The sequence below is a fragment of the Trachurus trachurus genome (genome assembly GCF_905171665.1).
Source record: "Trachurus trachurus genome assembly, chromosome: 3".
NCBI lineage: Eukaryota > Metazoa > Chordata > Actinopteri > Carangiformes > Carangidae > Trachurus > Trachurus trachurus.
The window spans coordinates 6,305,270-6,328,010 of NC_139893.1; the positions used below are offsets into that span (position 1 = coordinate 6,305,270).

At 42.5% G+C, this 22,741-nt stretch overlaps 2 protein-coding genes across 2 annotated transcripts in view; one reads left to right on the top strand and one right to left on the bottom strand.

Annotated features, from left to right (window-relative positions):
• The window catches only part of LOC311007904 (F-box/LRR-repeat protein 3-like), a 354,496-nt gene that overhangs the window by 271,123 nt on the left and 60,632 nt on the right, over positions 1 to 22,741 (bottom strand). The window lies entirely within an intron of this gene.
• Positions 77 to 22,741, top strand: part of nkpd1 (NTPase, KAP family P-loop domain containing 1) — a gene marked incomplete at both ends in the record, with an annotated part of 58,553 nt that continues 35,888 nt past the window's right edge. Inside the window, 3 exons of the mRNA XM_084001516.1 lie at positions 77 to 864; positions 1,706 to 1,931; positions 3,364 to 3,436. Of these exons, the coding sequence (XP_083857642.1) occupies positions 77 to 864; positions 1,706 to 1,931; positions 3,364 to 3,436 (1,087 nt within the window). The remainder of the gene's footprint in view (positions 865 to 1,705; positions 1,932 to 3,363; positions 3,437 to 22,741) is intronic.

The window sequence follows — 22,741 nt, forward strand, 5'->3', positions numbered from 1 at the left end:
AAAAGTTCGCAACCAGGTGAATAAGGCTTCAGCCTTAAGTTTCACTACTGACATTTGGACAAGCAGTGTGTGCCCGATGTCACTGCTCAGCTTAACGGCGCAGTGGCTAGACGAGGAGTTCATTCGTCATCACGTCACACTACATGCAAAGTCATTCCGGGGCTCGCACACCAGCCAGAGCATCGCAGGTGCTTTCGATAGCATGCTCCAGACCTGGAACATTCCGAAGACGTCCGTCCACGCAGTGCTCCGAGACAACGCAAGGAATATGATAAAAGCCATGAGTGATGCTGAGCTGCCCAGCCTACCTTGTACAGCTCACACTCTCCAGCTGGTCGTTCACGAGGGCCTTCTGTCACAGAGAAGTGTTACTGATGCGGTGGCTGTCGGCCGCAAAATTGTTGGCCATTTTAAACATTCTGCTCTGGCGTACTCCCGGCTCGAGGACATTCAGTTAGAGATCAACCAGCCTGCTAAGCGGCTCCAGCAGGACGTACAGACCCGCTGGAACAGCACGTTTTACATGATCCAGTCCTTGATTGAGCAGAAACGGGCTCTGGGAATATACGTGTCTGAATACGGACTCCCTGATACTCTGACGGGTCACCAGTGGATTCTGCTGGAGAAGGTGCTCTCTGTCCTGGGTCCATTCGAGGAGTTAACTCGGAAAGTTAGCTCTTCAGATGCCATGGCTGCAGACGTCATTCCAGCAGTCACTGTGCTGCACAGATTTCTAACAAGGGAGACTGATGAAGACCATGGGGTCAAAGCGATGAAGGGAACCTTGGCTGCAGCTGTCAGGAAGCGATTCACTGATGTGGAGGCAAACCCGCTCTACAGCATCGCAACGCTGCTCCATCCCAGGTGAGTGTGACAGTAACTGTGTGACTGTATGTGATTGTAACTGTGATGTGTGTGTGACTGTGTGTGTGTAACTGTGACTGTATGTGTAACTGTGATGTGTGTGTGACTGTATGTGTAACTGTGATGTGTGTGTGACTGTGTGTGTGTAACTGTGACTGTATGTGTAACTGTGATGTGTGTGACTGTGTGTGATTGTAACTGTGATGTGTGTGTGACTGTGTGTGTGTAACTGTGACTGTATGTGTAACTGTGATGTGTGTGACTGTGTGTGTGTAACTGTGACTGTGTGTGTAACTGTGATGTGTGTGTGACTGTGTGTGTGTAACTGTGACTGTATGTGATTGTAACTGTGATGTGTGTGTGACTGTGTGTGTGTAACTGTGACTGTATGTGATTGTAACTGTGATGTGTGTGTGACTGTGTGTGTGTAACTGTGACTGTATGTGTAACTGTGATGTGTGTGACTGTGTGTGTGTAACTGTGACTGTGTGTGTAACTGTGATGTGTGTGACTGTGTGTGTGTAACTGTGACTGTGTGTGTAACTGTGATGTGTGTAACTGTAACTGTGTGTGACTATGTGTGATTGTAACTGTGACTGTGTGTGTAACTGATGTGTGTAACTGTGTGACTATGTGTGATTGTAAGTGTGTGTGTGACTGACTGTGTGTGTGTGTAACTGTGTGACTGTGTGATTGTGACTGTGTGTGTGTGTAACTATGTGTGATTGTAACTCTGACTGTGTGTGTGTGTGTGTGTGTGCAACTGGGTGACTGTAACTGTGACTGTGCTAAAATAGCAAGCATGCTATTTTCAACTTCTTTTTTTCTTTCTCTGTTTTAGGTACAAAAATCGTTTTTTCTCCAATGCTACCACTGCTGCACATGCCAAAGAGGTGCTGAAACTTGAGCTGCTGAGGTTGCCTGGAGAACTGGACGAGCAGGAGGACCATGACCTGAATGAACCACCTTCAAGAAAACCACGCATGGACCAGACCACCAGCAGTCTAGACAGCATATTTGATGAAATTGCAGATGAGCAGGCATCAGCATCAGTGGGCACAGCTGCAGTAGGTTCAAGTGTACAAGTAGAGACATATCTTGGAGAGGCCGTGATTTCACGGGAAGACAAACCACTACAATACTGGGTGGTTAATAAAGTGCGCTTCCCAACTCTGGCTAAACTGGCGGGCAGATACCTTTCAGCACCTTGCACTAGTGTTGACAGTGAAAGGTTGTTCAGCTCAGTGTCACACATTGTGAGTGAAAGCAGAAACAGGCTCACAGCTGATCATGCAGAGATGATTCTGTTCATCAAAAAGAATCTGCCTCTCACTTTCTCAAAAGAAGCTTAGTTCAAAGACTACACCATTGCATTCTGACTGAAGTTTAACTCTGCAATAGGTTAATTCATGTTTTGTAAAAGCTGAAGACAGTGCCAAATAGTTACATGATATTTTGTTTGATTCAAATGTGGACACTGCAATAGGTTAATTCATGTTTTGTTAATCTAAAAGCTGAAGACAGTGCCAAATAGTTACATGACATTTTGTTTGATTCAAATGTGGACACTGCAATAGGTTAATTCATGTTTTGTCAATCTAAAAGCTTAAGACAGTGCCAAATAGTCAATTGATATTTTGTTTGATTCAAATGTGGACACTGCAATAGGTTAATTCATGTTTTGTAAAAGCCGAAGACAGTGCCAAATAGTTACATGATATTTTGTTTGATTCAAATGTGGACACTACATAGGTTAATTCATGTTTTCTCAATCTAAAAGCTGAAGACAGTGCTAATTGATAATTTTGTTTGATTCAAATGAGGAAACTGCAATAATTTCACAGAAAAATGTTTATTTTCACTTGAAATGTGAAAAGTTTTACAGTCATTTACTCATATTTATCATTATTTGTTGTAACAAGCAGAGAAGAAAATAAAACTTGTCTTCCAATTCATTGCATTTTGCCTAATCGTTTGTTTTTTTGTTGTGGTAGAAGGATCGGCATCGGTACTCGGTATCGGCAAGTACTCAGATCCAAATATCGGTATCGTATCGGTTTGAAAAAAAGTGGTATCGGTGCATCCCTAAAAACTTGGTGTGATTCAATAATGATAAAGAAAACAATGATGACAAATGACGGTCAACAAAAAAATATTCTACTCCTTTGCCCGCCACCAAGAAGAAAAACCACACATCAACGCAATGACGTAGTAAGTGGAGCCCAAATATAAACATAAAGAAAACATATTTTGGCTCCCACAATAAGTAGAGTAATGAATAAGTATTTTATAAAATAAATAAATATACTAGTTTCATTTAGTGTCCATATTGTTCTTGATAGGATCTTAAAGCAGTGGAAATAGATCAACACCAACGGAAATCTGATCCTAGGTCAGTTTTACAGTGTTTCGCTGTTATACTATGAAGTTGCATTGTCAAAACAGTTCTTCGTATGAAAACACACACAGATACACAGTCTGCCTGTTGTTGTGCACCAGCAGAGTCGAGAAGAGAAAAAGCTCCTGGATGTTGGGATCAGTCAGGTGGAAGATTACAATAAGCCCTCAGAAGGTCGGAGCTTCTGTTGTGACATGTTGTGTGTTGTAATGTTTGTCATGTGTCGGAGATGTTTGCACAAGACTCTGCAGAGAGGAATCTTCTTTTTTCTTTTTCTTTTTTAAACCACCTGGTAAATCTGCCGCCGTGTTTCTGTTCCCCACTGAAAGTTTCATAATGAGCTGAAGATTTATTCACACTTGTTGTCGTGTAACATAAAATATTTCTATGGTTGTGATTTGTGCCATTCAGCTGTGTGCAGTCTCTTTGTTGTGGAAAAAAAAAAGCTGCTGCCTGACTGTGCCAGGACTGAACTCACTGGTCAGTGTCAACATGTAATCAACTTACTGCAAATAGGATCTAATTCTGTGTGAAACACTGCAGCATTATAATAGCAATATGCCAAAGATGCACGCTCGCCCATGCATGGCTGTTTAAAGAGAATGGGAGATGCTGCTGCTGGTGATTGGTTTATTGGATGTTACACTGAAAAACAGCCCCATGAATAATTAACACGTTAAGTTCTGCCCCCTTTTGAACCATGTGTCTGGTTGCAGCAGCTATTTCCTCTCATCAACAGCTGTTTGGTGTTGTGACCATAAACATCGCTACAGATGCTACAGCTCAGAGTCAGGTGTTGTTTCTCTACACTATGACTCACATATGTGTCATTCATCTGATGTATTGTTAGAATAAACACATTGATCATAGCTGCTTTGAGATTTTTTTTTTTTTTTTCCTTTTGCAAAGTCATACTTGCACTTGAGCTGTATTTTTTGATACTTTTCTCTCTCCTCCTCTCACAGCTTGAAAAATGCAATCTGATAAAGTGAACATTTGCATTGTCGTTTCAGATAAAGCAAAGTGAGAAAAGAAAAAGGTCTGAGGTGCAATTTTGAATTCATATCTGTGGGTGATAGAAACATTTTCCCATTTAGTTTTCCATCTGTGTGGGTCCTGACTGTGTGTGTGGATGCATGTGCACATGTGTGGGCATTTGAGTGTGTATGTGTGTGTGTGTAAATGATGACATCACTTGCATGCAAGGCGCTTTTTTTCCGCGCGCACACACACACATACACATGCACACACCCTATTTGGCCCAGCACAAAGGCATACACACTTCAAAGGCCTGGGGTTTGGATCAAAAGCAGTGGGTGCAGGTAGGTGGTGAATGTACACAACTCTCTCCGTGGCTCCACTCCCTTCATCTATGGCTCTTTTCATGTCTCTGCTTTGCAGGAGCCACATTCACTACAACACATGAATCTTAATGCGAATAAATGAGCTCAAATCAAATGAAACTGTGGCTCAATTAAAATCAGATCTTGAAACCTGAAGAGTAAAGAGATACTTGACCCTGAGAGCCTTCGGTCAGGATTTTTTTTTTTTTTTTGATTTGAAAGAGTGAGCTGGATATAATGTGAAAGAAGGAAGAAAGAAAAAAAACACGCAATGGATCCATGGACACTTCTGCCCTTTTTTTTTTTTTTTTTTTAATTACCCTGCAGTGCAACCACGACTGAATTTATTCACTCTTCACATTACTAGTTCCAGGTTGAACCGCAGCTAATACCAAACACAAGTCTTGTTTAGCTGCAAATCATCCACATCTAGGCATTCACTCACTCACTCACTCACTCACTCAGCCTTCGGGGTTAATATTAGATGAAGCCAGATCTGAGGCAGCGTGGACGACGGTGAAGTGCTTCATGAGAGCTCGCATGAAGTGCCCACTTATAAACACCCACTTAAGTACAGTGCTGCTTGCTGGTAAACCCCCTCTGGCTGCTGTGGTAACCAAGTCACACATACATAGTCATAGTCACCTCAACTCCCCTTTATTCTTAGTTTGACTTGTTGCATCCCTTTGGGAACTGAAGGTCGGGGGCAGCAGCGTGAACCCCCTCCTCTCCTCTCTCTCTCTGTCTCCTCACCTCACCCATGGGACGCGGTGACAGAGGGTCACACACCTCCAACACATGGCCGACTCCGTCCATTTGCAAAAAAAAAAAAAAACAGCAGTTGTGTTTGTATCAAAATCTATATTCGGTCTCCAGTTAATTTCTCACACAGGCAGGTATCTGCAAGCTGAATGATGAATGAAAGCAATAATTCTGTTGAAAATTGGATAAAATTAAGCCCTTAGCCAGAGATGTTTTTTGATATTTCGGTCTGTTCACAGAGTGGATTTAATAACTCGCTGCTTGTCCTCACTTACAGACGCTACTTGCATTTCGAAAAATACGATATTTTGTAGGCCTATTGTATTTTTTTTGTAATTTTAACTCTTCATAACTCTTAGGCTACCTGTTGCATTAAAATTGTAATTGTATTTTTGGACAAAGACAGTTGAAAGTTAAGAAGTTTACAGCCATGTCTTTATAACGCGAGTAGCATTAATCACTGTTAACTTGATCATATTCATAAAACTCCCTCCCAGCCCTGCACATCTCTCCAGATTCATCTCCTCACATTCTGTCTGTATCTTATTAAAGGCCAAATAGAAAGTGATTGATGAGAAAAATCCTTGCGATTAAAAAGAGCTGTGACAGAGATGGTTATGTTGCAGGAAGAGTGGAGAAATGTCACCATGATGCCTTTAATGGCTTATTTTCAAATCACCTCTGTGATTTACAGGATTGCAAATAATTTAATATGCCAGGCCAGTAACGTTGTTTTAATAAGCCATCTAAAACAATTTATTGGATGTTCTCTCACAATAATTCATGAGGGTCATGCATGTTTTATGAACAATCAATCAAACTCAAAGACCAGCAGGCTGGATAATGAGGAACTATTCAGAGGAATTAGGCCTATTCAAGCTCAGAGACGGAGTCGGGACAAACACGGCTCTCTACAAACAACCTTCGACACTCGCTATATCGTGAATGTGTGCGCCTGTCAGTGAATGCATCACAGAGCAGCAACAAGACTGAGACTGAACAGCTCTGTAAGGCTTTGAGCTCTACAGCAGCCATTAGCATGCTAAACTGAGTTTTAGTCAGGTTAATCCACCAACTCAGCCACTTTAGACACAGCAGCCTAACATGTAGGCTGCCCTCCATTCAATCAGCCACCAAGACAAGGCATGACTATGACGAGCAAAAATAGACAATTCAGTTAATGTTCAAGCACAAATCACAAAATAAAATGTCCTTTTCAGAAAAAAGGGGTCCAAAATGTCCCGCAACAGCAATAAATAACATTGACAGTTCAGCCAACAACCAACAGAAAGTTCAGTTACACTAAACTCATGGTGCCCCAGAGGTCAGCTCTAGATACATCCCACAAGCTCCAATAATCAAGATGGCTGCTCACACTCTGCAATTGTTTCATATGAAAGTCATCCCTGGACATTTTGTTTAGAGTGTTGTTATGTAAATAGCAGAGGTGTGGAGTCATCAACTCATCTCCATGCCATGTATTTGTTGTGTTCATGCACTAAACCAGCTGAGTCCAATCAGCACAGCTCTTCAGCCAGGTGGGCAGGTGAGCTAATTAGTGAATGCACCTGGTTCAGTGACTGAGCAGAACAAATACATGACACAGAGATGACTTGATGACTCCACAATTCCCACCTCTACTAAATATTAATGTGATTAATATCTAGGCTACCATTGGCTAACGGCATGCCAATAGCCTAGCCTATATGTTTTTGTTGTAAGTTTGTACAGCTTTGTAAAAACCTTATACATTTTTTGCACAGAAATCTTACATAATCTTGTATGAAACACTTCTGTGTCAGAAAACCCTCAACTTGGAGGCGACGTGACGTCATTCCGAGCGCCGACTTCTAAATTTTTTTCTTTTTTTTTTAATTATTATTATTATTATTTTATTTTACAGTAGGCCTATGTATCATCCTTGTTGCACCTATGGCTGACTTATTTTTATTTATTTATTCTTCTACTACTATTTTATTATTTTCAAGCTATATTTTATAAATTACTGAATTATTGTGCTGTCCCTTTGTACTTTTTGATGTGCTGTGTTACACAGGAACGTAAACCTTGTTGGTTTTGTAAAATTTGTTCAATAAAAATAAAATAAAAACTCCAAAAAAAAGGAACACATCATAAAAAAATTAATGAAAAATGAAAAGAAATGGAAGGCATCTCCGGTCCCATGAAAACTCTCAAAGTGACTCATCTTCCTCAACAAAACGTCTTTGGTTCAAGTACGTTCCAGTTTTTAACAACCGAGTAGGTAACTCATCTTCCCAGAAAAGCGAATGTAACCGGTTGTAACGATACTCTCTCAACAGTAATCGGACTCACCTTAATGCCGCGGTCATGGCCACTGCTACAATAGCTTCCTTGCTTCCTGCTGCTCAGGAGATTTACGATCCCGGCCGGCGTAGCTCCGGTATCTGCGGTGGGTCCAGGTTTTATAATCCACAGGAGGAGGGCGAAGAATAAAACAACACGATCTGTGACACGGACTGTGTTCAAAAGCCAGAGATAGGCACGGCGCTGTTCCTGCTGCTACTACTCTGATACGGTAAGCCGCCATTTTGGCTCTAACGGCACCATTAAAAAAAAAGGTGAGGTGACGCCATTGGCCGATGCTGGAGGTGTGTCATGGCAGGACGTATGAGACTTTAGGAAAACGTCTTTGGCCGCGTTTCCCAGATTTGTTAAGAAGCTCTTAGCGCTAAGATCTTCTTTGGAGCGCTCTTAAGAACGCTGTGAAAGAAGAACGTGTTTCCCAGAGTCGCTCTTAGCTTAAGAAGATCTTTCGCTAAGAAGGAAATGTAAGATCGAGCTGACCCACTCTTTCGAGTCTTCTTAGCGACTTTTTAGCACTTTTTCAAGGCAAATCAATATCACACTAAGCAAGATTTAAACAGTGCACATCGTATGTTTAAAACATATTAAATATGTGCCGAAATAAGAAATAGAGATAAAAAAAAAAAAATAAGAACAATAAATAACCTAAATAATGAGGAATAACGTGTGCTCTGCACATCAGGCACACAAATAAAATTAATCATCATGACTATCATTTATCATAATTTTTACGCACACATCCACGTCCCATATCTGCATGAACATCAAAAACACAGCCGTTCTTAAATCAACCCCTAGTGTCGCTGTTGCATCGTGTTTTTATGCAGTGGGCAGCTTCTTGGTGTGGTGGGGGCATCGCAAGCAAGGGTCAGTGTCACGGAGTGTGGCAGCCGTGACACCGATCCTCCCGTGCCATTTTATACTGGCACTAAAAAGACTGTCACGCGTTAACACTCCACTGCCTAAATATATATGTAGCCTATATACATATGTAAAGCATTGATCATTCAGTGATGATGAGAAAAGAAAAACGTGTTGACCACCAAAATAATTTTCTATTGGGTGGATTTGAACCCAGACCACAGCAATGCTTCAACTTGCAGTGGGGATACTCTATCAAGAGAGCTATTTGCTACCTTGTGTTTTCATCCTTCCTAGAGTTGTCTGGCTGTAAACCAGCCAGCCCCTGTGCACATTTTTATTTTTATTTTCACACACATCAATCACATGGTCACGCAGCCGTCTGGCCGCATCTTTACGCGGCTGTGCCGTGTCACCTACGGCCAGTCCGTTGCTGCCCGTGACCAACGCGGCAATAACAGCGGAGAAGTTTCTAATCAGGCCCGCCGACACCGGGACCTGTGTTAACCCCATGTTTGACAAGTGGAAACCCCGTTTTCGGTTTATTCATCGCCCGTCGGTGCAGCTGCGCTGGTCACTGTGTGTGATCTATGTGTGTATTAGGTGGCGTGTGATATAATAATCGATTTGCCTGGCATCGATTGATTCAGTTTCAGTACTGTGGTGGTGGACAGCTCCCGTTAAGAGCTTCTTAAGAAGCTTCTTTGGCGTGATCTTAAGAAGGCAGTTAAGAACGCATCTGGGAAACACCCGTATCTTAGCGCTCCTTCTTAGCCGAACCCTTCTTAAGAGCCTTCTTACGTCCTTAAGAAAGATAGAATCTGGGAAACGCGGCCTTTGTTGTTGTTTTATTGAACAATATGATAAAATGCAGAAAATAATTAATCACCTTTGAAAACAACTAAGCAACAGTATTAAAGTAGATAAAACTTCTGGTAGCCTATATAATGAACATAAGGAAAGACAAGAAAGATACACACATAGCCTAAATAAACCACAAATTTAAAAAAAACACCACAAGCTGACGGTCTAGAATTAAGGTAGGAGAGGGGGGCACAACTTCACATTTTGGTTTGGGCTAAAAGATTTTTTTTTTTTTTTTTAATATGAGTAACATTAATCATGTTTTTATACAACCAAAATACACCTCTCTGAGCAAACTCAAGGGGGCAAAGCGAAATGTTAAAGGTGTACAGAAAAGAAAATTGAATTTGAGCCCACTCTGGATCATAAAATCAATGTAGGCTAATAACTATTTCAGACGATGTAGGTCAAACTTTGTGCAAAATTCTATTTTTGAGTAAATCTGGGATGAAAGTGTGTTTTTTTTTTCACATTGGATAATGCAGGCGCACGGATTATACGTCAGCCTGTACACAATTCACCAGCCACTGATATTGGATCCGTCATCCGTCAATCAAACGTCTGAGACACACACACACACACGGAGCTCGGTCTCGCCCCAAGCTTTGAATATCCCGCCCGCTCGATAACGACCAATCAAATTCGTTTTCCTTACTCGGGTAAACTCGTGTTGCAGCTCGTGACAACTCGGCGCGACAAACAGGACAAACGGCCATTTCTGTACACCTTTAAACGTCCAGTGTGTAAAATGGGGGGGAAACTTTCTTTTTTATTTTACAAAGCATATATTTGTAATAGGCTACAACATTATTTATTTTGGTATGAATGGAAAACATCTTTTTTATTATTTTCCTGGCTTATTGCCCCTAACCCAACACCTGCTGGTTCACCTGCCCACCGTCAGAGGCCTGGGTTTGAATCTGACTTCCAGCAGATGTTCCCTCACTTTCTCTGTTATGATGAAGCCAAAAGGGGCCCAAAACTATAAGAGACAGTTCACTTTTAATTATTTCCTGTAGGCTAACTGTACCGTGTGGGTTTCTCCAGCAGCAGGTCTGAGTCTGTTCATTCCAGTGTGAATATGATCACAGATTATCACTGATTCTTTTACTCTGTGGTTATTAAAATTAATATTGGATCAATTTTTCACCAGCCACACGTCTTCAGAAGATTCTGACATCAAAATGACTCTTTTTTTTTTTTTTTTTTAGGCCATCACATCAGGAGAAAATGAACTTTATCTGAGACCTGTCTCCGCCTCAGCAGTCGTATAAGTCTGGAGGAACTAATATGTGAAACTATGAAGAAGTTTAAAGTTTAAAGTTAAATAAAACTTGTATTTCTTATTACTATATTTAGCTTTTTTAGAGGGGAAACAGAGGGTGTTATAGAGATATGCTCGTTTGTATAAAAACAAGAAAGTTCATACTCCATCTGGAATTGATTATACTTGACAGTAACAAACAACCATGAACGCTCAGGAGACAAAAAAGTGGATTTCATTTTATACCAATGTAATGTCTTATTTTCTATTTGGTTTCATCTAAACTGGGCTTGAAAAAATCTATAGGCATGAGTTTGCAGATTTTATAAGGCAGCAACGAGCATAAAGGAGGCCCAGGCATAAAAGGCAAAGGCCAAAACAACAGACAGGAGATCAAGCTCAGACCGACAAAAACAGGCGAGTAGGACCGGCGGGTAGCGATGGCGAGGACGTGTATATGAAACAGGAAGTGATTGGGAAAATGAGAAACAGGTGAGGAGGTGATGTGGAGGCAGGGTTACCACGGGGCAGGTGGGAGTGGTGAGGTCTGAAACGACAAGAGAGTTGGTGATAGAGAGGGAGAGAATGAATGAATAACCGAATGAACTGTGACAATTAATATTCATCCAGAGGGGAACATGAATTTGAGTATATGGACTGGAATTTATATTCTTTATCTTCCAGCCCTGAATTCATTTCCCAGCCCTCTCATGTATGTAAGTAATCCAACAACTCATCCATTTATTCTTATTGAAAACCATCCAGAAATGGACGAGTGAGTGAGACTTTACAATTTGTTTCTCAGTGAACTCCATTTCTGTTTCATGCCATTTGTTTCCCGGCCGTGTACATACAGCGCTAATCTTCCCCAGGGGGGGACGTGCAGTCACTTGCTCTATTACCTGCCCCATTATTGGGCAGCTTTCCAGATGTATGTGGCCGTGCTGTAGGTAGAGCTAATCCTGCACTGACACAGACAGTTAATTGATTGCAGTCTGATCTCTATCCGAGCCTCTCTCCGGCAGCAAGCTGGAAAATGGTGGCCGGCGAGAGGAGAGAACTTAACCTTCTCTCTGCGAATTGATTGAGCGAGGGGACGGAGCAGGAAACACTGTCAGTCCCCTCGTCCCCGGCTCAAGAGTGGATAAGAAGCCGGGGACAATTACTGACATGACATTTTGTCTCCGGCGTTGCACCACTGTACTGTCACTTCGTTTTTTTTGTCAAGAGCGTGGAGTGAGGCTCCAAGAAACACACTCCTTGTTACAGAACAATCACACAGATCCTTTATGATTTCTGTGTTTTACATTCGTTCTCAGTTCCATGTGGCAACTTGCATGACGCAAGATTGTGCAACGCTTTGGCTTCAAAGTGATAAACCTTATCCCTCATTTCTTTTTTTTTTTTTTTATTAAAGCCAATCTATGCAGCATTTCTGACATCAACAAAATGTCTTCGGTAACATGGATCACCCCTAAAGGATTCCTCCAAACTGAAAGTGATCGAGTCTGACAGAGGGGAACGACATCTGTTGAGCAGGGACTCGATTTGAAAGCGTGTTGTTCAAAAATATAGAAGTAATGTGATTAAATATTTCATGAGAGCAGGAGTAAAGATGTCAGGAAGAGTTTGATGTTCATAAACTACACTGAGGCCACTTGGATCCAACATGAGCCGTCACTCAAAACTATGACTTGAGCAGAATTGATTTTAATTATTTGCACATTTAGAAACTCAGACTGAAACAACCATTTGGGGGCTTCAAAGTCGACTTTGTCCCCGGTACATTTAAAGACTCTTAAACAATCCGGGTCGTCCAACTTCGTTTGAAGCTCCTGACGCCGTCGACCGACACATTCAACAGCAGAACATCGTGACATGTTTGTTTCCCTGAACATCCAATGACTTCTAGGCTGAAGCACGTTTTCCTCTGCGCCCATAGTGACCATTTCAGTAATGTAATGCTGCATTCACATGAAAACAGACAGCAAACCGGATGTCACTTTAGTTGACGAGAGAAGGATGGTAAACAGAGATGGCAACGGTAAACGGCAATGCTGTCCAAAGTTAAAATAGTTTAACTTATTACCGTTTCACAACCAGGGGCCTCATTTATCATTGTGGATACACGCTTTTTTACACGCTCTTTCCCCCGTTTTGTGCGTACGCACTTTTCTCCGCCTAATTTGGGATCTATCAAACCAAAACTTGTCGGGAGAAAGTGCCGAAATTTACGACCAGTCTGACCATGGCGTACCGGCATTTACACGCTTTTTGAAGAACAGGAGGAATAGGCGATGCCGCTGCTGAGTCAGAGAATTACAGTGTGTGAGGGAGAGAGGAGCGCGGACACTGTCAAGTAGCAAGTGGTGGTGATGATGACCCCCCCCCCCCCCCCCCCAGCACCCCCACCACCACCGCTACCACCACCACCGCACACGTGTTGACGTCGGCACTTTACATGAAAAGCACAGCGACTCAGATTTTTCCCCTGTGCATTTACACTAGTTTGCTCCTAAATACTGGCTTTATAAAACGAATTTCGTTTTCTTTTGATATCATATTGATATTTTTCCCTTGCATGTAGGCTACACCTCTTCCACAACCAGTCTGTCCAGTCTGGAAAATAATTTCTGCGACGTGCGTGTGTTACGTAGCCAGACTGGACACACACAAGCAAGCAGCAAGCCCAATAATGTCGGCGCAAATCAAAGCAAATGAGAAAACATGATCGATATTTTTGTGTGAATAATATTTATTGTATTTAACAAAAATGGGTGCTGCCCAACATCATTTTAGGAAAAGTCACAGACTGGTGGACTTCAATGTTTTTTTTTTTTTATATAGGCTATAAAATGAAAATCAAAGTCGTCCAGTGAACGGCAGTTGGGGGTTAGTGGAAAGGGGTGCAAAGTAGTAGGCCTACTAACTGGCAGTGGAAACCCTGCTTTAAATTATTATGACATAATCTAAAATAAGGGGCAGAATAAATATGATTCTTCTTCTTTCTGTTCTGTTTCATTTAGATTTGGGAGTTTTTTGTTTTTATTGTAGCCTTTCAATGCAAGATGATGTTTCTGACTGATATTGCCGTGTTACCGTGTATCTCGCATAGAGAAATTCCGCTTCTTTCTCCGCTCTCCGTCCGTCTATTGTCTTCACCGTCTTCCACTGACGTCATTCCACACGTTTCCAGAGTGCACATGGCTACTTAATATGCACGTACTGATTTGCATTGACCATATATGGTTGTGTGGGGCCGTTTAGGGGGCTGGGTATGAGGCGTGTTCTCATCCACGCTTTTCTCAGGTCCGGTGTGATTTATCAAGGGAAATACCGTGCAGCCGTGTGTACGCGGAGTTTGATAGATCTGAAAAGAGTGTATATTTTTTGGTCGTACGCACATTTTGCCTTTCCGTCGTACTGAAAATTTAAGAGGACTTTTACACGCTCTTTGATAAATGAGGCCCCAGATGTGACATTTTGGAGGGAATTCAACATAGATTTCAGTATGCAATGCAATATAAGAGTAATCATCAGTTTACAGCCATACTATATAGGCCTACAAATATAGTATATATAGCTATGATAATAATGTTATATAATAGAGAAGAATTTATTGTAGAACATACGCCAATGGCAGAGAAACATATCATGTGTGTGTATCATTTTGCCGTCATGCCGTTCTGTCTGCAGCATTACTCATTCAGTGTCCCACTATGAAATCACTCTCTCAGACATTTTTGAGCCCTTAACGAAGACTTTCGGTCATTATGTCGAGTCAAAAGCCAGGCTTTCCTGTATCATCCTAAAATCGGCTATAAAAGCGCAGCTGTTTCACAATTTAACTCATTTTGAGCTGGCGTTTAGAGCTGGCGTCTTTGAAAGTCTAGTGGAGCTGGATCAGAACATTTCTACGGAGGGAGAGGGGATTTGGAGATCGCGCTGATCGGCTGCTGTTGACATTCTCCCTGAGCGTCTCCGTCTACACACACAGGGAATACGCTGCATCTACTCACCTGTTGAGCCGAGCGTCAGGAGGTCATATATTATAGCCTACTTTTATATAGAGACCACTGAAAGAAGTTGTGCGCTTGCAGCAGGGCAGATATATTTAGATAGATAATCAGTAAAGTTAAAAATTTCACTTTAATGTGGCTATTTTCAATGTTTCACCTGTTATGTGTTTAGTGTTGCCCAAAAGCAAATCTTGAATAGATCTACACTATTGTCACAGTTAAAAAGGTCTTTGTTGTCACTGTACAGAGACAATATGAGATTTGCTTGTACAGCACTGAAATAACTCACTGTATTTATACGCACACCAGCCTCGCTTTTAATAAAACACACACTCACAGTCTATAATTGCGATCAGTGAAATATATGAAAACAATGTAAAATACAATTTAAAAATGACAATTGTTGTTGCTCTAGTTTATTTTTGTTTAAATGGTTAAAGCTTCATGTTTAAACGTAGCGCAATGTTCAACTGTAAAACCAGCCTCTTCTCTTGCTTCAGGCTGAGATCAGGCTTTTTTGTGTCGCTTAAAGGGACAACGAGGAGTTTCTACTTGGTTATAAAAAAGTCTCACGTTAATGTGGATGAATCTCCGCTACCCACACTTGTTAACTCTTTCGCGACCATTGACGAGTAAACTCGTCACAGCCTGCCGAACGTTCACGACCATTGACGAGCAAACTCGTCAAAACCGTTTTTTTACAGATTAGGATAATAGACACTCTGAGGTACCCTGTGTGTGAATATGGTAGTCCTCTGATATGTAAAACTGTTTTAAACTAAAACCAAAACATAATGTTTTTTATAAACTGTGTGATCTTGGTTTTGTTTGAGTAATCGTTCTCCTTGAACGCTGCTCTGGGGACAGCGAGCAGCGCTGTGCGGCTGTCGGCTACAGTGTTGCGACTTTCTCGCTGAATCTGGCGGCTTTCCAAACCCTCTTTTGACAAAAGCGACCGACGACAAATCTGGCGAGTTTTTCCGGTGCTGTTTACAAACGTTTCTGGTTTGGAGACTCGGATCTGAAAGCCCGTTATCACGGCTGTTTTCACGGTGCAGCGGAGCGGGCGCTGAGCAGCGGGGGCTGAGTAGCGGGGGCTGTGACCGGCCGCCCCCGCACCAGAGCACTCATCGCCGGCCAGTCACACAGCAGTGTCCCGGAGCTGCTGCGCTGCGGCCAGAGACCCGCACCGCTGCACCGCCGCTCTCCACGCTGCCACACCCCCCAGATTTACCTACAAATATATTTATTTAGCCGTAGAAATGATTTGGGAGACGCCACACTGCAGAGTACCGGTAAAATGAGCAGATTGCCACTTGACGCAAAAGTGCGTTTTTCTCTGAAACTAGAGCGGGAGCTCCGTTTTTGGAGAAACCCAGCTCTCTTCTCCTCCTTCGTACTCACGAACGAAACGGCAGAAAAACTCGCCGTTTTTTCGAGAAGCACGTTGTAAAGTCACTCTTCAACCAAGTGAAGACCGTTTGTTTCTAGGTGACGTACATAGTTCGGTTCGACGTGAGATAAAAGGTAAACAAATAGCCAAAAACATGTGGTCCTGAGCGGATGTGCTGAAGAATTAGTGTGGTCGCGAAAGAGTTAATGGGCCCATTTTCGATAAATATATCGTTTTGTCTCTATTGTTATTTTGTTATTATTAGTGGTGGCGGAAATGCTGGTCGAGCCGACCAGCGTTTCCTTACTTTCGGTTTCGTGGCGAGTCATGAGAATAACGCCGCCGGATCGCCGTTTATGGTCGGAACTACGACGGTATGTGATCGTCCTTGAACCTCTAACTTTAATTCTTGATGAATGAAAACATGAGTCCGTCTTGCGCCGGTCAAAGAATTTCATGATGCGCGCGGAGGCTCATAAATGTAGTGTGAAAACGCTTCGCTTTTCCAAAACTCCTCGTTGTCCCTTTAAAACAACCTGCTCCTCTTGGCTGAAGTCAGCGGCCGTGGTCGCTTCATTTTGCGCGGAAGTAGAATCATATGACGCCAAACGCCTCCTTTGATGTGAACGCGCACAAAGCACAAAGCTGACAGCTGGACTTAAAGGAGAATTCCGGCCATTTTTGACCCCTAAATCGTTGTCCTGATGGTCACCCAGTGTTGGGGGGAGCAAAAAACGCAACTAAAATTGATGCAGGCAAACCGGAGTTACACAATGGCTAGACGGCGCTAGGGATAGCGACAACACTAAACTATGGGGCAATACTTTCAACCACAACAAACACTCAACAAACAATCAAATATCTATGGTACATGACTGGAATCCTTATGACACACCACTGAACTCATATAGTGTAGAGTATAAACAGTATAAACTTTGTGTTTTTGCATGTAGCCACTCACCTCAGATAGCCGAACTCTGAAACATCCTGGAAAGACATTACTATCCGATCGCAGAGCGCCTGCTCTCCCCGCCACAGAAACAAACACTTTGTCCTTGTTGTGATGATTTCTTTATAAAAAATAAACAGTATGAGATATTATGGACATTAACACTGCACTGCCCGACTGTTTATTTTTATAAAGAAATCATCACAACAAGGAAAAAGTGTTTGTTTCTGTGACAGGGAGAGCAGGCGCTCTGCAATCGGATAGTAATGTCTTTCCAGGATGTTTCAGAGTTCGGCTATCTGAGGTGAGTGACTACATGCAAAAACACAAAGTTTATTCTTTTTATACTGTACACTATGAGTCCAGTGGTGTCTCGTAAGGATTCCAGTCATGTACCATAGATATTTGATTGTTTTCTGAGTGTTTGTTGTGGTTGAAAGAATTTCCCCCATGGGTTAGCGTTGTTGCTATCCCTAGCGCCGGGTAGCCATGGTGTAACTTCAGTTTGCCTGCATCAATTTTAGTTGCGTTTTTTGCTCCTTCCAACACTGGGTGACCATCAGGACAACGATTTAGGGGTCAAAAATGACCGGAATTCTCCTTTAACTCTGATCGGGGCCTGGCTATGTTGAGTCTCCTTCATGATACAGGCCTCAGGTAAAAGGTGATGACAGACTTTTTCTCTCTCTCTTTCCAGATAGTAGTCAGGAGAGGGACGCAGCCGCAGCACCGGCAGGGAGGCCACCTGGGTTTTTGGTTTGTTTGCTTTTGTTTGTTTTTTCTTCAGCATGCTCAGATTACTGGGTTTTGTTATTTCAGTTTGGTCTGGAGGTCTCTGCTCTTGTTTTTGGTTTTATTTGTTTTCTTCTCAGGTTATTCTTTGTTAGTTTACTTTGGGGAGAGTGCAGCCTGCGACAGACATTGCAGGTTTTGTTTACTTTGGCCAGAACCTCCAGCCCTTTTTGGTTCATTCATTCATTTTCTCCTTCGTGAACTTACCTTTTTAGTTTAGTCTATTGTTTATTTTTCAGGGACATTGAACAGTTGAGTTCGCTGACAGCTAATTTGCATCCGTAGTCCCTGGACAAACAAACAAAGAACAGTGAAGACAGAGCAAAAGGTGACTACATTATAAAATCAAGCATTGTAGCCACAGATACAACCCAATCCATTCAAACACAGTGGAGATAAATTGAAATATAAGATATAAAACATCAATATATCAAATAAAAGTAACACAAAATCCTGAGTAAGATCAAATTTATGCACAAAAACATTGAAACTGGGTCGTTTAGGGTCATTTTGTTGTGTTACTTTCTGTTTACAGTCTGTTTACACCTTTTGTGCAGTTGAATTAATGAAAATTCACTTCATATGTTGCAGCCCTATTGAGCCTGGTTTTGATTTTTTTGTTAAGACACCCACGACTGTGCCGACAATAAGTTTGACCTTTTACACCACCACATTAAAGCTCAGTACAGTTCAGTTCAGTTCACTGAATCCTGGAGACAAGCATCTCATAGATAAAATCTAAACCAATAGATGGTTGTAAATGTTTTTACCTTTTTTGTAGCTACAAGTGGCTCAAAGCTCATTTTCCGACATTAGCTGAGCTCGTGTGCTGTGGTTTAACAACGACTCCACCTCAGCAGCAGCAGCACATGAAGGATGTTGGTTTATTCCAATATAAACTGTGAGGGTTCAATTAACACTGAACCGCAGTGTCCCCGTGTTGCTCTGCTGCGATGAGCATGATTGACAGATGGGTGTGCAGGAGAAAGGTTAGAGGGGCTTTGGAGGTAACAGTGAAATTATGGGATGGGAGGAGCCAGTTGGGAGGCAGCGAGCACAGATCACACTCCCTGTCGTCCATACCAATGGACTCAAAACTCCATACGGCACACATGGATGCACTTGCACAGAAAATATAAAAATCAACACAAAGGGAGAGAGATGTGTTGTTTGGTTTTTCTCTGCTTTTTCTTTTTCTTCACATGAGGAATTTGAACAAACACATTTACACATGCAACAACACAAAAAAAAGGCATGCACGGGCACATACGGGGACAGATCTTATATAGCAACTAAAAAGAGGGAGTTCAGCGTGTGCGCCGGGCTCCCGAGCAGCTCAGCAGGGTCAGTATCATCTGTGAACTGTGACTCAGGATGACATCGTCTGGATGGTCGGCCGTGATGGGGCGGCACGCTGCGACACAGCGCCGTGTGACTCAGGGAGTGAGGTCGTTTACGGGAAAAATAAAGACAGATCTGGACACAGCTTTAAAAAAAAAAAAAAAAAAGAGGAGACAGTGAACATTTTTACCAAAAAAAAGGATTTTACAAAGAGAAGGAAGACAAGAAGGAGGAGGAGGAGGAGGAAGGGTTTGATATTGTGAGGAAGAGAAACCATGGCAGAGCAACAGAGACAAAAGGAGAGTCTAAAAGAGTGGAGAAAAAAGGTAGAGGAGACTATTTTTTTTTTTTTTTTTTTGCATAAAAAGCCTGGCAACAGGATGAGTAGAATAGCGAGCCACAGTCTTGTCATCACGGCCCTTTTTCTTCCCAAAACAACCTGTTTGATGTGTGCAGAGTAATATGGTGAGCAGCGGGGGGGATCCACAGCATCAAAGAGAATTTAAACCACACACTGGCCCATTACTGTGTCCTTATGTGTGTGTGCACATATGTGTGTACGTGTGTAGTGTGTATGTGTGTGTATTCCTGCATAATAGCGACCGAACACGCGTGCACGCAGCAGCCAGAGCAGCAGCAGCACATCACGTTGCCTGATTGTATCCCCGTGCCGTGTTGTGACAATTATCAACCAGCAGGTGTTCTTAGCGCCGTGTGTCTTGTTGTTCCATCATTGAGTGTAACAGTGGAAGTAATAACAAAGAACTCATCTTGATGATCCATGACAGGAGACAATGACGACCACCACCACCACCAGAACAGGGGGGGCCGGGGGCGCAGGCAGGCGGCGTTCTCATATTTGGTTGTTTTTTTTTCCCCCTGAGGCTCCAACGACGGCGTTCACGCATCAGCACACGCGCTCTGGAGGAGGGAGGAGGGAGGAAGGAGGGAGGGAAGAGTGTGAGAAAAAAAAAACACAAGGAAGGAGGAAGTGACTTCAACTATCCACAGTGTGTTGATGGATGGTCCGGTCGGTGTGGCTCAGAGCTCGCATGAATAAACATATGGCTATGCTGCTTCTTTCTGCACACACACACACACACACACACACACACACTCTGCTGCAGAGGCTTGATTTTAATGAGATGTGAAATTTTAAAGAAAGAAAGTAACTGAAAAAAAAACTTGTAATCTGATTATTGCCACAGCTCGAAGGGATTTCAATTAGAGCTGAATTGTTAATGTGATGTTTTGAAGGGTGAAGTTCTGAACCGTCTCCCAGCTGTGAAGACGAGATCGGGTCTCGTTCATGAAAAGTGAGCAGAAAGAATTTGTGTTGTAAACTGTATGCAGAAGGAACATTTACACGTGTCATATTTTAATTGCTCCAATCTTTTCATTAGCCTCAGCCTGGTTCTCACCAATGTCATGCACCATCATTTCACACGTTAACTTCCTGGTTGATACTCCGTTTAAGTTTAAAACGATCGAATCAGCCTTTAGCCAATCGCTAACGTTTGGTTGTGAACCAGAACCGGCAGGAATGAGATGAAGCTGCTGCATGCTGTAAATAACAAACCACCGTCCCATCATTGCAATGAGCAGAGCAAAGCGAGTGTGTGCTGGATGTCCGTCAACGACAGCAGCGTTTCTACAAGCGTCCATCCCTGCTGCCATTATTGAACTACAACTACCGGACTATAAGCCGCTACTTTTTTCCCCGCCCCGGTATCCCAGCTCTCGTCTCTGCACACCGCACACAAACACGCTCCGTAACCTGTAATCTTTTGTTCATGACGGTTAAGACTACACGAACACACACGCCGTAACATCGTATATGTTATGTAACGTTATCCACCGCTCCATTTATTGATTTTCCGCCGGCTTCATTGTCAACAAATGCTCATGGGCGAGAGGAGCTTAACCAAAACAGCAGAAAAGCGAGCAGACTTGCATAGTTCCCTACTGTCTTTCTGTGTAAATATCTCATATTACAACATGAAAACCTGCGGCTTATATTCAAGTGCGGCCTATACAGTATACTGTATGTATTTTCTTTTAAACTTTAGCTGGTGCAGCTTATACTCAGGTGTGCTCTATAGTCCGGAAAGTACAGTACAAATGTAGTGCATAACTTCAGCACCATTGTTCTCAGCCACTCCCTCTGTTCGCTGATTCTCTGCAGGAGAGAAGCAGAGAAAGCGTTTCAATCCATGCAGGCCAAGTACTGAAGGAAAGTGAAAATTGAGCTGAAGTATGTAAGTGGGCGGAGCCAAGCTATCTTTATTCATTGCGGGGATGTATGCTAATTTGCTGATAATCAGGAGCTCACTCTCAATTAACGATTGATTGGCGTTCATGATCATACACACATGCTTACGAACAAATCTGAGTTTCCTGCAGCGTTCATGAATCTGGAGTAGGCTTTTAGTACCGTGGGGTTTTTTGTAGTAACTACACCTTGTTCCCTTTTTCTTTTATTGTCTTATACCTTATACAAGACATACTTTATTTATCCCATAAGGGAAATTTGTCTTGGGCCCGTAGTGCAGTCCACATACCGACAAAACATACAGTACAGGACATACAGGATACAGAGAATCAGTCGTAGTCAGTGCTTGTGCAATAAAATTACATACCAAGACTACATAAAGGCACCTAATCAATAGTTTCAATCAACATGGCTGCAGAAGCTTCTGCAACCTTTCCTTTTTATCCTCCCTGAGTGTCTTACTGTGCTCAGTGTTTATTTACTGACATTAATTTTCATTCATAATTATGAGATATAGATTTTCAGGTTAAGCCCCCCTCCCCACCCCCCCTCAGGCAAGGCCCCCGCGCTGAAGCCCGGCGTTGGCCGACAGTTCAAGGCTCGTCCTCGAAGTGGCTGCACCCACAACAGCTTGTGAGGATTTGAATGCGAAGCCCTGCTGAAGCATTTGCAAGTATGCATAGTCATATCCATGGATGAATAAACATAAGCAAAAACCCTCTGAGAAAACAAATCACACATGATTTTCCAAGTTTCCTCCAAGTGCACGACTATTTCTGATACTTTCGCTTCGGTTTGAACCTGGAACAAGTCGTTGTTGTTTTTTGGCTGCTCTGGAGCTTAATATGGCATGTTACACCTTTTAATGTAGATGAACAAACAGCAGCTTATTTACATGTGGAGCAGGCACAGCTACGTTACTGATACCGAGTTGTTTTTATGATGAGCTGATGAATAATTGAAAAAAAAAAAAGTGGCTCTGCATTGTTTCTACTAACTGCAGGTAAATATCCAGCCTGATGCTCATCCAGTGTGTTAAACAGCTCGTCAGCAAAACACTGCAACTGATGAAACTGATGAAACTGCGAGAAGTGAAACCAAAAACCATTAAAGGAGACATATTCTGCCCCCTTTCCACAAATTAAAATAGTTCCCAGGTGTCTTAAAGACATGTCTGTGACATGCTTCGGTCAAAATACCCCAAAGATCAAACATTGCAGCTCTTTTCATCCTCTCAAAACAGCCCTGTTCAGAACGGCTGGTTTCAGTGCCT